This window comes from Microcaecilia unicolor, chromosome 4 (assembly GCF_901765095.1).
Source record: "Microcaecilia unicolor chromosome 4, aMicUni1.1, whole genome shotgun sequence".
NCBI classification, from domain to species: Eukaryota; Metazoa; Chordata; class Amphibia; order Gymnophiona; family Siphonopidae; genus Microcaecilia; species Microcaecilia unicolor.
In genome coordinates, this window is record NC_044034.1 from 191,144,393 (window position 1) to 191,159,313 (window position 14,921).

General features: G+C 45.4%; 1 protein-coding gene across 6 annotated transcripts in view; it reads right to left on the reverse strand.

Moving 5' to 3' along the window:
* Positions 1–14,921, reverse strand: part of USH1C (USH1 protein network component harmonin) — a 420,974-nt gene that overhangs the window by 129,570 nt on the left and 276,483 nt on the right. The window contains exon 19 of one of the 6 annotated variants that reach the window (XM_030201082.1): positions 14,467–14,523. The exons of the other annotated variants lie outside the window; for them this stretch is intronic. Coding sequence (XP_030056942.1) covers positions 14,467–14,523 — 57 coding nt within the window. The remainder of the gene's footprint in view (positions 1–14,466; positions 14,524–14,921) is intronic. 6 annotated transcript variants of the gene reach the window in all.

The following is a 14,921-nucleotide window of genomic DNA, read 5'->3' on the forward strand; positions in this document are numbered from 1 at the left end:
GATTGTCTGTCCGAATTTGGATAATTTGACAGGACAGCCGATCTCTGAAAGTCTTCAGTGCGTTCCAGACCGCTCGGAGCTCCAGGAGGTTGATCTGAAGATCCTTTTCCTGGAGGGACCACAGTCCCTGGGTGTGAAGCCCATCGACATGAGCTCCCCACCCCAGGCGAGATGCATCCGTCGTTTGCACTTTCGTGGGCTGTGGAATTTGGAATGGACGTCCCAGGGTCAAATTGGTCTGAATGGTCCACCAGTGCAGTGAAGTGCGGCAACTGGTGGAGAGGCGGATGACATCTTCTAGATTCCCGGTGGCTTGAAACCACTGGGAAGCTAGGGCCCACTGAGCAGATCTCATGTGAAGATGAACCATGGGAGTCACATGAACCGTAGAGGCCATATGACCTAGGAGTCTCAACATCTGCCGAGCTGAGACCTGCTGAGACGCTCTGGTCTGGGAAGCGAGGGACAGGAGGTTGTTGGCCCTCGCTTCGGGAAGGAAGGCCTGAGCCGTCTGGGTATTCAGCAGAGCTCCTATGAATTCCAGAGACTGGACTGGCTGGAGATGGGACTTTGGGTAATTTATCACAAACCCCAGCAGCTCCAGGAGGTGAATAGTGCACTGCATGGACCGGAGAGCTCCTGCCTCCGAGGTGTTCTTGATCAGCAAATCGTCGAGATATGGGAACACGTGCACTCCCAGCTTGCGTAGATACGCCGCAACCACCACGAGGCACTTGGTGAACACCCGTGGGGCAGAGGCGACCCCAAAGGGCAGCACACAATACTGAAAGTGCCGTGTGCCCAGACGGAATCTGAGATACTGTCTGTGAGCTGGCAATATCGGGATGTGAGTGTATGCGTCCTCTAAATCCAGGGAACATAGCCAATCACTTTTCTGAATCATTGGCAGAAGGGTGCCCAAGGAAAGCATCCTGAACTTTTCTTTGACCAGGAATTTGTTCAGGCCTCTCAGGTCTAGGATGGGGCGCATCCCCCCTGTTTTCTTTTCCACAAGGAAGTACCTGGAATAGAATCCCTGCCCTTCCTGCCCGGGTGGCACGGGCTCGACCGCATTGGCGCTGAGAAGGGCGGAGAGTTCCTCTGCAAGTACTCGCTTGTGCTGGGAGCTGAAGGATTGAGCTCCCGGAGGACAATTTGGTGGAGGGGAGGCCAAATTCAGGGCGTATCCGCACCGCACTATTTGGAGAACCCACTGGTCGGAGGTTATAAGAGGCCACCTTTGGTGAAAAAGTTTTAACCTCCCTCCGACTGGCAGATCGTCCGGCATGGACACTTTGATGGCGGCTATGTTCCCATGGATCCAGTCAAAAGCCCGTCCCCGGCTTTTGCTGTGGAGGTGCAGGGGGCTGCTTAGGCGCACGCTGTTGACGGGAACGAGCGCGCTGGGACTGTCCCTGTGCCTGATGAGACCTTCGGGCTGGCTGGGTGTACCTACGCTTGTTATAGGCGTAGGGCGCAGCCTGCCTGGCCCGGGAAAAACGTCCACCTGCTGAGGTGGATGCTGAAGGCGCTCGGTGGGAGAGCTTGTCGAGGGCGGTTTCCCGCTGATGTAGTTGGTCCACCAACTGCTCGACCTTCTCGCCAAAAATATTATCCCCCCGGCAAGGGACGTCGGCCAGTCTCTGCTGGGTGCGGTTGTCCAGGTCAGAGGCACGCAGCCATGAGAGCCTGCGCATCACTATACCTTGGGCCGCAGCACGAGATGCCACGTCACAGGTGTCATATACCCCTGGACAGGAACTTTCTGTACGCCTTCAGCTGCCTGACCACCTCCTGAAAGGGCCTGGACTGCTCCGGGGGGAGCTTGTCGACCAGGTCCGCCAGTTGCTTCACATTATTCCGCATGTGGATGCTCGTGTAGAGCTGGTAAGACTGGATGCGGGTCACGAGCATGGAAGATTGGTAGGCCTTCCTCCCAAACGAGTCCAGAGTGCGAGACTCCCGCCCCGGGGGCGCCGAAGCGGTATCCCTCGAACTCCGTGCCCTCTTGAGAGCAGAGTCCACGACCGCCGAGTCATGAGGCAATTGGGGCCGCATTAACTCTGGGTCCGAGTGGATCCTGTATTAGGACTCCGCTTTCTTGGGGATGGTGGGGTTAGATAACGGTCTCAACCAGTTCCGAAGCAGTGTCTCCTTGAGGACATTGTGCAACGGCACCGTGGAGGACTCTCTAGGTGGTGATGGATAGTCGAGGACCTCGAGCATCTCAGCCCTCGGCTCATCCACAGAGACCACGGGGAAGGGAATGCAAATAGACATATCCCTAACGAAGGAGGCAAAGGAGAGGCTCTCAGGTGGCGAGAGCTTTCTCTCAGGTGAAGGAGTGGGGTCGGAGGGAAGGCCCACAGACTCCTCTGAGGAGAAATATCTGGGGTCCTCCTCCTCCTCCCACGAGGCCTCTTCCTCTGTGTCGGACATGAGCTCCTGCAGCTCAGTCCTCAGCCGGGCCCGGCTCGACGTCGAGGCACCGAGACCTCGGTGGTGTCGTCGAGCGGTGGACTCCCGCGCCGGCGGGGATGAAGCTCCCTCCATCAACGTCGACAGGGATTCCACCTGCATGGCGGTCGAGACTGGCGCCGCAAGCGGTGTCGGCGTTGAAGGCCTCGGCAGCGGGCTAGAGCCCGCCGGCGCCTCCATCAACGGCGCCGAGGGCGCAAGCACCCCCGGCGCCGGCACAGTCTGGCACATCAGCCCTTCCAGGATCCCCGGAAGGATGGCTCGGAGGCACTCGTCCAGGCCCGCTGTCGGGAAAGACGAAGGGGCCGGTAGAGGTGTCGGTGCCGGAAGCTGCTTGGGTCTAGGAGACTTCACCGAAGTGCTGGCACCCTGACGTGCGGATACCTCTACGACAGAGGGGGACCTCTCCTCTCGACGCTGTCGCTTCCTCGGCGTCGACTCATCCCTGGCGCCGGGAGCTGGATGCGTCGTGGGAGACCGATGACGGTGCTTCTTCGCCTTTTTACGGTGCCCGTCATCGGCGCTCGGTGGGACAGAGGAGGAAGAGGTGGATCCCCCTCGGCCTCGAGGAATCGGGTCCGACAGGGTTCGGTCCCGAGGGCCCTGAGTAGAGGGAGTGACCGGGGCCGATTGCCCACACGGCCTCTCACCCCTGCCGTCTCCGGAGAGCCGGTGGGCCGACGGGACCTGTGCTCCTGGGGTCGATGCCGTCGGTGCCGATTTCGTGGACATCGATACCGGTACCGAAGATCCGGCCGTCGATACCGATGCCGTCGAAGTCGACGTCGAGGGGCCGGCGCAAGTTCCAAAAAGACGGTCCCGAAGAACTTGCCTCGCTACTTGTGTCCGTTTCCGGAGACCGAGACACAAAGTGCACATCTTGGTATCGTGCTCCGGCCCGAGGCACTGGAGGCACCAAGCGTGGGTGTCGGTCTGCGAGATATGCCGGCCGCACCGACCACACTTTTTAAATCCACTCGGGACCTTCGAGGACATTGATGGAAAAATCGCGTCGGCGAAGTCAAAGTCGTCGATGGTGGCGGTAAAAACACACCTCGAAAATAAATCGACCGCGCGGCCACAACGCCCCCGCTAAAAGACGAGGGAAAAACAAAGTTCAGTGTTTTTTTTTTTACAGAAATGAAAAGAGAAAAAACGGAGAACACGAAGCAAAAAAAGTTCGCGGCGAAAGCGCGATCCGGTTTCTGGGGCTGACAGAGAGAGAGACGAACGCGGCTCTCTCCAGCGCGGAAAAGAAAAAACTGAGCGGGAACGGTCGCGCACGGGCGGGAAGGCGGCCGCGCATGCGCGGTGGGCGTGCCCTGCGTGCGGGATCGCCCGCGAAGTTTTGTTCCGGTTGGTGGGGGCTGCCGTGGATGTCAACCCAGTCGTGAGAACTAGCAGCCTGCTTGTCCTCGGAGAATAGCTTCTATTTGTGAAACAAAATTAAGCACATCAGACACTCACCAGGGGATCGGATCCACCATCAAAGCCCTAGAAAACTGGGCATAATAGTAGCAATAAGGGACGGCTCGCCCTTCAGAGAAAGTTTGGGACCCATTCAGAATGGTGCGGGGAAGGACCCGGATGACGTACCCGGGTTGCGGAGAGAGCGGGGGAAGAGAGGCGGTTGGAGGAGGCTCCACTGTCTACTTACTCTAATGGGACCTCTGGACCAGTCAGTGAAAGCGCTGCCGATGTCTCCAGCCTTCCCTTCGCGCTCGTTCGTTCCCTCAGTGTCCCGCCTTCTTCTGACATCATTTCCTTGCGAGGGCGGGACACTGAGGGAACCAACGAGCGCGAAGGGAAGGCTGGAGACATCGGCAGCGCTTTCACTGACGCTGCTCAGCTGCTGCGACGTCGGAGCCTCCGGAGGTAAAAGATTTTAAACCCCTCAGGGTGGCACGGAGCTGAGGTAAGCGGCGAGGGTAAGCACCGTGGCGGCGCCCTCCAGAGGTTGGCACCCCCCTGCAGTGCTTACCCTGCTTACCGTGTTGGTACGGCCCTGCCTCCACGTCTGTTCCTCATGCATAAAGTATGTTTTCTGTGCATTTTTTGAGGGGGTTCCCATTGTTTTCCGTATTACCCAACTTTTCACATATCTGACACTGGAGCAGTCCCATTACGTCAGATAATCGAGACTCTACTGAACAAAAAAATAAATACTGGATGCTTAGGTGCGCTAACAGATTTAGTGCACACTAAAGATTAGCATGCACTAAATGATGATGCCCATAGGAATTGAATGGGTATCTTACCATTTAGCACACACTAATCATTAGCGTGTGCTAAATCCATTAGAACACCTTAGTAAAAGGACTCATAAGTGCATGCAAACAAGATACTTACTGCAAAACACTTTAACATGCTTTGCAGTAAGCATTTTCCAAGTTTATTTATCATTTAATACCCCGCCCATCGAAGACCATTAGGGCAGTTTACAATCTTAAGATAGAATGAAAAGAGGGTAGTGAGGAAAGAACAAAAGCAAAGATCACAAGACAAGACATAATGAGGGTAGTAAGGGAGGAACTACAATTATGATAGAAAAGAGGATGGGATAAAACAAAGGGATTACTTTGCTGTTCCAGTTAACTCTGTCCTGACATTCAATAAGGAATCAATGGTAAGCATCTGCAAATAGATGGGTTTTGAGCTCAGCTTTGCAAATCAATAAAGTGGATTGAATTTTCAGCAATTGAGGAAGAGCATGCCAAAGACTTGGTCCTTGTACTGAAAAGAAGGAATCTCAGATGTGTTCGTGAATTAGTATATGGTAACTTGGGATAATAAGCTGGTTTTACTGGGTGGATCTCAGTGATCTGTTTGGATAGTAAGGAATAAGAAGCCTAGAAAGCTATTGTGGTTTGTTATGAGAATGAGTTTTGAAAACAAGTAATAAAATTTTAGAGCGAATGCAATGAGCTACAGGCTGTATGATTTGAAGGTGATGCATTTATTTAGCCCTGATTCCTTGATATAAGGAATTGCAATAGCCTAGGTGCATCATGATTAGAGAGTGAACCAGAATGTTTAGTGCTGGGGGCATTATCAGGTTTGGTATGGAGTGAATCAGTTGACGTTTGTAAAATCAGCCATGGAATACATGGGAAATTTGTGGGCAGAGTCCAAATACACCCCAAAATATGGACTTTGTCTACCTGAGGTACTGAAATTCCAGAGAGCAGAATGGGTGTAGGTAGATGTGGATTTGCTGTTTTTGAAAAGAGAACAACTTTGGATTTTGCAGGGTTTAATATTACATTATTATTACAGAGCCAGTTTGTAACTGTGATTTAAATTACTGAATTCGGTCATACAGAAATCTAAAGGGTAAAATATCTAAATGTCGTTTGTGTAAACATACATTGTCAATCCAAGAGTTTGGGGCAAAGTGAGAAGAGGGGCCAGGAATATGTTAAAAAGTGTTGGTGAGAGAAAGGATCCTTGAGGAACCCCTGCTCCTGGTTTGAAAGGTGTAGATGTAGACCTATTAGAGGTAACTGTATACGTGCGGTCCATTAGAAAAGAAATGAACCAATCCAATACTGTGCCAGTAATACATGCTAAGTATGTATTAGGGCATAACACCCTTTAGCAGACATACCTCAAAGCATCTAATGTGCACCTTCAATTGTTTTTAATGAACGTAACGGCAACTCTGGGATAAAAGTTAACTGGCTTTGCACCTTACATTTCCCAGTTTATGATTACATATGACTATGATTATTGCTAACATCTGTTCACTGCAGCTTGATGATTAGGAGTCTGCATCTTTTTCATGAAAAATGTATTGCTGACAGTAAACAATTCAATAGAATAACTTAGGTGAAATGTCAAGAGTAGGGGGATACCGTTGCTGGAATGTAGCTTGTCATGACTATCACTGAAACTGTTCCTCTCCTCCTCTCCACAGGTACTTTCAAATTATATCTTGGTAATAATTTCATAGAGAATATTATATTCTATCTGGAAGGCAGATTACTATTGAACCAGCAACAGAACTACAGCATGGGAATATAAATCTTTGCAAAGATAGAAGAAAAAGCAGAGTTCTTGAAATCAGTAGTTACTGTCTTGCATTGTGCACAAGGGATCATCTTGTTCTCTTAGTTCCCTATTTACAAAGCCCACTTTGAATGGGCTGTGTTGGTATTGCTATGTGGCAGCCGCTAGCGCAGCTTTGTAAACAGGGGAGTTAGTTAAGCAATCCAGAAAGGGAGATTATGAACAGAAATCTTGAATAGGAATATAGCTACTATCTACTATATATAAACGTTCAAAGTTAGCTTTGAAAAAAGAAAACACAAAAGTCTATTTATTAAGGGCCCCTTTTACTAAGCTGAAGTAAAGGGGCCCTGTGCTAGTGGCGGTGGCTGTTTTTGCCATGCACTACCCTTTTACCACAGTGGGTGAAAATAGCCAAAAATGAAACGGCCCTGTGGTAAGTTCGCACTTGCCACACAGCCATTTCATGGGGAAGCACTTAATGTCACCCACTGAGGTAGCGGTAAGGGCTCCTACATTAACCCAGCAGTAACAGGGCAGCACGCAACACTGCCCAATTACCGTCGGTTAACCACTTGCGGAAATATTTTTCAATATTTTCGATAGCACTAGAAATGGTGTGTGCTAGGGTGGAAATGCCATTGACAGCTGTGTTGGGCCAGAAGTTCTGGGTTGCCAAGTGGCAACCCTTTAGTAAAAGGGTCCCTAGTTATCATACAAACATGACACATTCATTGCTGTACTATGTACAATTTTTCTGAAACAAGACATTTTTATGTGAAAAATAAAATGGACAGCAGTGTGAATGAAGGAATCTTGCACTTTTGTGTGCAACAGAGAGCTGGAATATTGCAAAGAATTCAAATGGCATGCTAATGTGGAAAATTTGTGAATTTTGTAATTGAGAAGTAATTTTAAACTGTGATAGGCTCCAAAAGCCAGATCACATTGCAATTAATTCCAATTAAAAAAAAAACACCAGCTCCAGGGTGGTATTAAAATCTTTATAAGGTGCTTTTTAACACATCCAGCTTAGAGGGATTTTTATAAACAATAGTGGAGCTTCTTGGTATTCAGAAGATCCAGATAGTGGCCCACTTACTAAACTGCCTTAAAAATTTGGAGTTACTGAGCATTAAAAGGGCAATTTTATAACTGGGACCTAGGTTTACGTGCCACTTAAACGCATAAACGTACAGAATACAGCACTTTTGCAGGTAAGTGTGCACTTATGTGCTAAGTAGAGGTAATGCAGTTGGGGCCCTTTTACTAAGCTGCTGTAAAAAGTGGCCTGTGCTAGTTGCGGTGTGCGCTGGGCAATTTTTTACCACAGTGGGGAAAAAGGCCTTTTAAAAAATGGAGCAGTAAATGGCCATGTGCTAATATTAAAATTAGCATGCGGCTATGTACTGCTTGAGCCCTTACCGCCACCTATTTAGATGGCAGTAAGGGATCACACGCTACTCGTGCAGTAATTGCGCGGCAATGTAGCCACGCTGCTGATTACTGCTGGGAACACCCTCTGCGGAAGAAAATAGAAAATTTTCTATTGCAGGAAACTGTACAAGCCAACTTTGGAACTACCGCTGGGAACCTGTTTACCCCAGCAGTAGGGCCGATTTTGCGTGTACTACCTGCGCAGTAGCCCTAATGCAGTTTAGTAAAAGGACCCCTTAAACACTAGGAACATGCAGTTACACAGCTCTATGGCTGGTATAACTGTGGGTTTCTAGATTTTAGATTCACCAATGCTGGGTTATGCTAGTATTCTATAATGGATTCTAGATGCCTAGGAATAGGCTTTCACTGTGCAGTATCAGGGTGCCTATAAAGGGGCACCCACTTATAGAATTGTCTCCTCTCAATTTCCAAAACGAATACATAGTAACTACAAAACCTCCCCAAATGTGAGAGGCATCCCCAACATCTTCCCATACTGTTACTATAGAGGAAATGCCACTATTGTGTGCTAAGTGGTGAATTCTATATATGGTGCCAAAAAAATCAGCACTGAAAAAATGTTATTCTAAAAGCTGCACTTAAAGTTAGGCAGAGTTTATAGAATAGCGCTTTTGCCTGTGAATCACTTTAGGCGCAGCCATTTGAACTAGCTGAAACATGGTGCAAATGTACATGGCTACATCAGTCGCGTATCACTGTTATTCTATAACAACGAGCATAAATGTTAGGAATGCTCCTGTTCTGCCCTGTAGGGGGTCTTTTCCTGCTCTCTCACATTTGCTGGTCAGAGGCCTGGTAAACCTGAACCATGTTTTTCTTATCTAATATGGATTCTGCAGCCTCTGGCCTGAATACATCAGAAACCAGCTTTCTACAGAGGGAAAAATATTTCTTGGCTGCTGCTGACTTCATCCAAGGACATGTTTACTTCAGCCTAGCTTCCACCTTATCGCCTGGGAAGGTGCGTAGGAGTGTGCCTTACAGAGACAGAGTCTCCAGGAGCATCGTGAACCATTGAGAAGAGTTTGCTACCATCAGGCTTGTGACTGATAGATTCTTTGCTGCAATCACAGGCCGCTCATTGTCATGACCGTGAATTCTGCTGGACAGAAGTACACAGTTTGTGATTGGTCCATATGTGTCACCTGGTCCAAGAGGGATGCCAATTTTAGACAAGAAAGAAAGTAAAATTAGGATAAAAGAAGATTTGATGGCGAATGGATCTCTCTCAGAGGAGATAGACTAAGTTTCCCCAAGCACCTCTGAACTGAATTCTGTGCTGTGCACTGCACGAAACAGTTTAAAAGCAGCTCTATGGCTTTCAATGAACTGACTAACCAGTTGCACAGAGCAGGGACTTTGGACTATTCCTGACCTATCAGAGCTCGCAGGTAATCTGCTAGAGTCTAGAAGAGAAACCGATTCATCACCTCCTTGGACCGAACTATGGGACCTCAAGGGTGAGCTTGAAGGATTTTTTTCTTCTTATAGCTCAGGGTTAGTTAGACTTTGGTTTGCCTGTGACTGACTGGTTATAACAGGACCTGTGGTTTGTAGCCTAATTCTACTGCTGTTGGTAATCTTTTCTCAGAATATTATAGTTCTATACTCATACATATATATTTTCATATATCTATTGGTGTAATAATTAGCACATTTTGGTAGTATACAGAATTTTGTAACTTGCTTTGCATTTTGCCATATTGTTATTTTTATATGTAAAATAAATAATATATTTCCATTTTGGCATTATTCCTTTCATTGGTACAGCCTGTCAGCTGAGCCTAAGGGCTGCATGAGGTACTAATCATAATCTTAGCAAATGAGACCAGAACAATTACTGCCTAAGTGATTTTCTGTTATCTGATATAAGTACCTCTACAGCCCTTGACCCTCCCATTTCCACATCTCCTTTTTCAACTCACACATGAAATTTTGGCGCAGAACCCACACCTAAATTTACATACACAAATGCCAATTAAATCTGAGTGCCAATAATTGGTTAAAAAGCCAATTATTGGTGCTAATTAGTTCGTTATTTGAATTGCACATGCAAATTGGGAGTGCATGCACTATTTTTAGCAACTTTTATAGAATTAGGGGGGAATTGCATTGCATATATGATGCAGTTACCTACATTTACTCTGGTGTCATTAACTGTGCTATATTATCTGCCATGTTATTTACTGCATGTTAACTGTAAGGTGCCAACCCTAACCAGTATGAAAATTCACGACCCCAGATGATGATGAAAACAAAATAAAAAGTCTCCTCTCCTTCTCCCCTACTTCTTCCTCCCCCCCCCCCCCCCCAACTGAAGCAGTCAACACATGGCTTCTGAATCAGTGTGTGCTCACAAACTCCAATGTTCTGCATGGGTTTCTGGCCTATTAGGAAGTCTATAACAGAGGGGACAGGGGTTGTAAAGATTCACTGGCTCACAAGCCTCATGTTGACGACCACTGCTGGACACAAGTCACAGAGGAAGTCCAGAGGGACAGGACGTAGCCTTGTTTCTATGATGATGTGACCCTATTTGGGGTCCTAACCTACTATTTGGCAAACACTACAATGCTTCTCCAATTTTGTATCTATAGATCTAAAGATCTCTGTATCAGGCCTAAGGGTAATACTTTAATGAAAAAATAAATAACTAAGGCAAAATAGAACTGCTTTCTGTTCTCTCATTTTGCAAAGCAATTGTCACCTTTTCTTCTCCTCTGAGATTAGCTGATTCTCTCAGACTTGTCCAGCATACATTAACATAAATTACCACCCAGCAAATTCTGATCAATTAAATGCAGAATTTTATTACATTAGTTTATTAAATTTAATATTGATAGGAACTGCTTAGTAGTCTTAACTTGCTTGTAAAGGATCAAAAATGAATTTAAGAACAGAAGAATTGCACTACTGTACTGGGTCAAAACAAGGGTCCATCTAGTCCAGTATCCTGTTTCCAACAGTCGCCAGTCCCAAAAAGTAGCAACATTCCATGCTAATTAACCTTATAAATAATAAGTGGCTTTCCCCACTGATTGGTTTATGGACTTTTCCTCCAGGAATTTACATAGTAACATATTAAAAGTTGGCAGATAAAGACCTGCACGGTCCATCCAGTCTGCCTAACAAGGTGGCCAGAGTTGAATCTGGCATTCTGCACAGATTCCAGTTCTTCATGATTCTTTCATAGGAGACAACATATTTCTCCTTAGTCAGTATGGTTTTGCAATGAAGTTTGTATTCAACTGAACCATATTTTAAAGCTTTTTACTTAAAAGAGTTGGACCTAATACTGTACCATACAAGTTAATGACCTCCTGTACAAAAGGAACAAGATATAATGAGGAAATCACTAGCATACAGCACTTATATACACTGTATGATCTCTTAGTTTGTGAATCTGGTTCAATTCTTTTGGTTATCTGTATGACCCTTATGGTCTGTAAGACTATGTAGGAAGGGGGAAGAGGTAACCTGGTTTATCAAGGCTTGAGGAGGGGAACATACATAGTAACGATAGAAACATAGTAGGTGACGGCAGAAAAAGACCTGTACGGTCCATCCAGTCTGCCCAACAAGATAAACTCATATGCGCTACTTTATATGTATACCTGACCTTGATTTGTATCTACCACTTTCAGGGCACAGACCGTAGAAGTCTGCCCAGTACTAGCCCCGCCTCCCAACCACTAGCCCCGCCTCCCAATCTCCGCTAAGCTTCTGAGGATCCATTCCTTCTGAAAAGGATTCCTTTATGTTTATCCCACGCATTTTTTAATTCCGTTACCGTTTTCATCTCCACCACCTCCCGTGGGAGGGCATTCCAAGTATCCACCACTCTCTCCGTGAAAAAATACTTCCTAATATTTTTCTTGAGTCTGCCCCCCTTCAACCTCATTTCATGTCCTCTAGTTCTACCGCCTTCCCGGAACAGGTTTGTTACTTTGTGCAGAAGGGAAGGAGGGAGAATTTTATTTCGTATTACACTATCAGCTTCTTTGGTGAGGAATGTCATCAAATTATATAAAAGTAAGTAAAAGCATTTCCTCTACTCACATGTCATACAATTTAATCAATTATGTTTCTTACTAAGACCAAATTATGACAGTTCAGTAAACTGATGAGAACAAATGGATTGCCTTCTGATATATATACATAATGAAAGATCCTGCTTCTACCTTAACAAGAATGCTAACCAAAGATTCTCATACATCCCAATAGTTTGGGGAAGGGGAAACAATAGCTTCCCTCATCCACCAGGAATATACAAACCCAAGAGGCAAAACAGCTACTTAACTATATCCACATGACTACCTATCACCATCTAGTTACATCTACCACTAACAGACCACTACTAGGAAACTTAGGCCAAGTAAATTCTAGGCCAGCAAATAAAAAATTGCCTATAATTCATGAGGTCATTAGTAAATACCACCAAGACATCCTGACACTTGGCAGAATGAAAGCAGAGGAATCCCATTGATTGAATCATACCCCATAGGATTCACCACCCAGCATCAACCCAAGACAAGGGAAGCAGGGTGGAGGGGTAGCAGCCTTGATCCAAGATAAAAATCAAACTGTGCAGAGTCAACATCCCCTATCTGTCTGAATCAGAATGCCTCTTAATCCAGCTAGGAGATAAGGAACCAATGTGGCTGACTGTGGTCTACAGATCACCTCACATCCTCCAATCATCTATGCAATAATTTCTGGATCTGGTGATAGAGGTAACCCTGAGCTTCTCTAGGTTAGCAATCATAGGAGATACTACCACTTGATATGATGGCAGCTCTAGGATTCACAGAAGTAATCAAATCTCCAACCCATGAGGGTTGTAAGCAAAAGTGCTGACATCTTTGAAACTTCTGATCTCATTGTCACCCATCTATTTTCATCCCTTCTATTTGTCATATCTTCAATCTCACTTTCCACTATAGCTGTTCCTGATACCTTCATACATGCTGTGGTTATGCCACGCCTCAAAAAACTTTCATTGAACCATACCTGCCCTTCTATCATCCCATTTTCCTCCTTCCTTTCTTATCCAAGCACTTGAATGTGCTGTTCACCACTGTTGTTTTGACTTTCTTTCATCTCAGGCTATTCTTGATTCACTGCAATCTGGCTTTTGCCTTCTACATTCTACAAATACAGCTTTTGCCAAAGTCTCCTTTACCCAACTCCTTATCCTTCTTGATCTATCTGCAGATTTTCTACTTTTGATCACCACCTGCTCCTTGATACACTGTCCTCACTTGGATTTCAAGACTCTGTTCTGTCTTGGTTTTCTTCTTATCTCTCCCATCACAGTTAGTGTATGCTCTGGTGGATCCTCCTCTCTGTTGCTCTCCCACCATCAGTTGGTGTGCCTTAGGGCTCTGTCTTGGGAACTCTTCTCTTCTCGCTCTATACTTATTATTTTGTTGTTTTGATCTCCTCCCTCAATTTTCAGTACCGTTTCATTTCCTATTCCATTCCAATAATTCCTTACACTGTTTGCTTTTTTGGCCACCACTGCACACTAAGAAGAAGATTTCAATGTGTTGTCCGCAACAACCCCTAGATCCTTTTCCTGGGTGGTGATTGCTAGCAATGTGTAGCTATAATTAAGGTTATTTTTCCCTCTGTGCATCACTTTGCACTTTTCCAGATTAAATTTTATCTGCCATTTAGATGCCCAGTCTTGCAGTCCCATAAGGTAGTCCTGCAATTTCTCATGATCCACATACAATTTAACAATTTTCAATAATTTTGTGTCATCTGTAAATTTGATCATTCATTGTTCCCATTTCCAAACTATTTATAAACATGTTAAAAAGCACCAGGTCCCAGTAAAGATCACTTCCTTCATTGATATTACTGGCCATTTAATCCTACTCTGTTTTCTATCTGTAGCCAGTTCCCAATCCACAACAGGACAATACCTCCTATACTATATCTTTCTAATTTCCTCAGGAGTCTTTCATGAGAGACTCTGAAAAAAGCTTTCTGAAAATCCATATACACTTTGAGAGGCATTTTCGATAAGATGTTTAAATCTAGTTGTTGGCAGTTATGCGAAGTAAAACTTGGTGTAAATCCTGATGCCTAAATTAGGCGCAGACCAGGTGTTTTCTATAACAAAGCACACAGATTTTAGAAATGCCCATGACCCGTCCATTCCACACTCACGGCCAATGCCTCCTTTCCAACTATGCAACTTAGGATTTACACACATCATATTAGACAATACGCTTAGACAGTTCTGTGCATAAATTCTAATTAATGCCAATTAGTGTCAATAATTGCTTGTTAATTGGCAATTATCAGTGCTGATTGGCTTGTTAGCTAATTAAGTTACATACGAAAATACAGAATATGACTGTATTTGCGCACACAACTTAAGTTGTGCTATATAGAATCCAGGGGATAACATCCAAAATCAGATTTAGATATCATATTTAGATATCATATCAAAAATGCTCCTCAAAAACTTTAAAATAATTTGCACACACTGAAATATTTCAGACCTACCAGTGGATTGCTTGATGTGGATGAGATCTTGCTGACATGAGATGTGATTCTTAAAATCTAAACAACAAAAGCTATAGTACAGAATTTGACAATCATACTATACTTCTAATAATTATAATCACTCCATGCACAGCATGAACAGAAAACTAAACAGACTCAAAAACAGACTCAAGTTGGAGGACATAATAATAACTTATCTATTCTACAGTCATAAAATAAAAATATATTTTCTATGAAATCATTCACTATAGCAGCTCTGCCTCTTTTTTTTTTGTCTTATCTGACACCACAGTAGACAAATAAGGACAGATCGCTTTCGGAGCGAAGTCGCTAACAGGCAGCATTCTCACAGCTCTCTGAAACTTTACCTACGAGATGCCGAAGCGACGGGGTAAAACTGCCTCCCATGCCCCGCAGCGACAGACTCTCTTCTCAAGACATCCGCTTACTTTTGC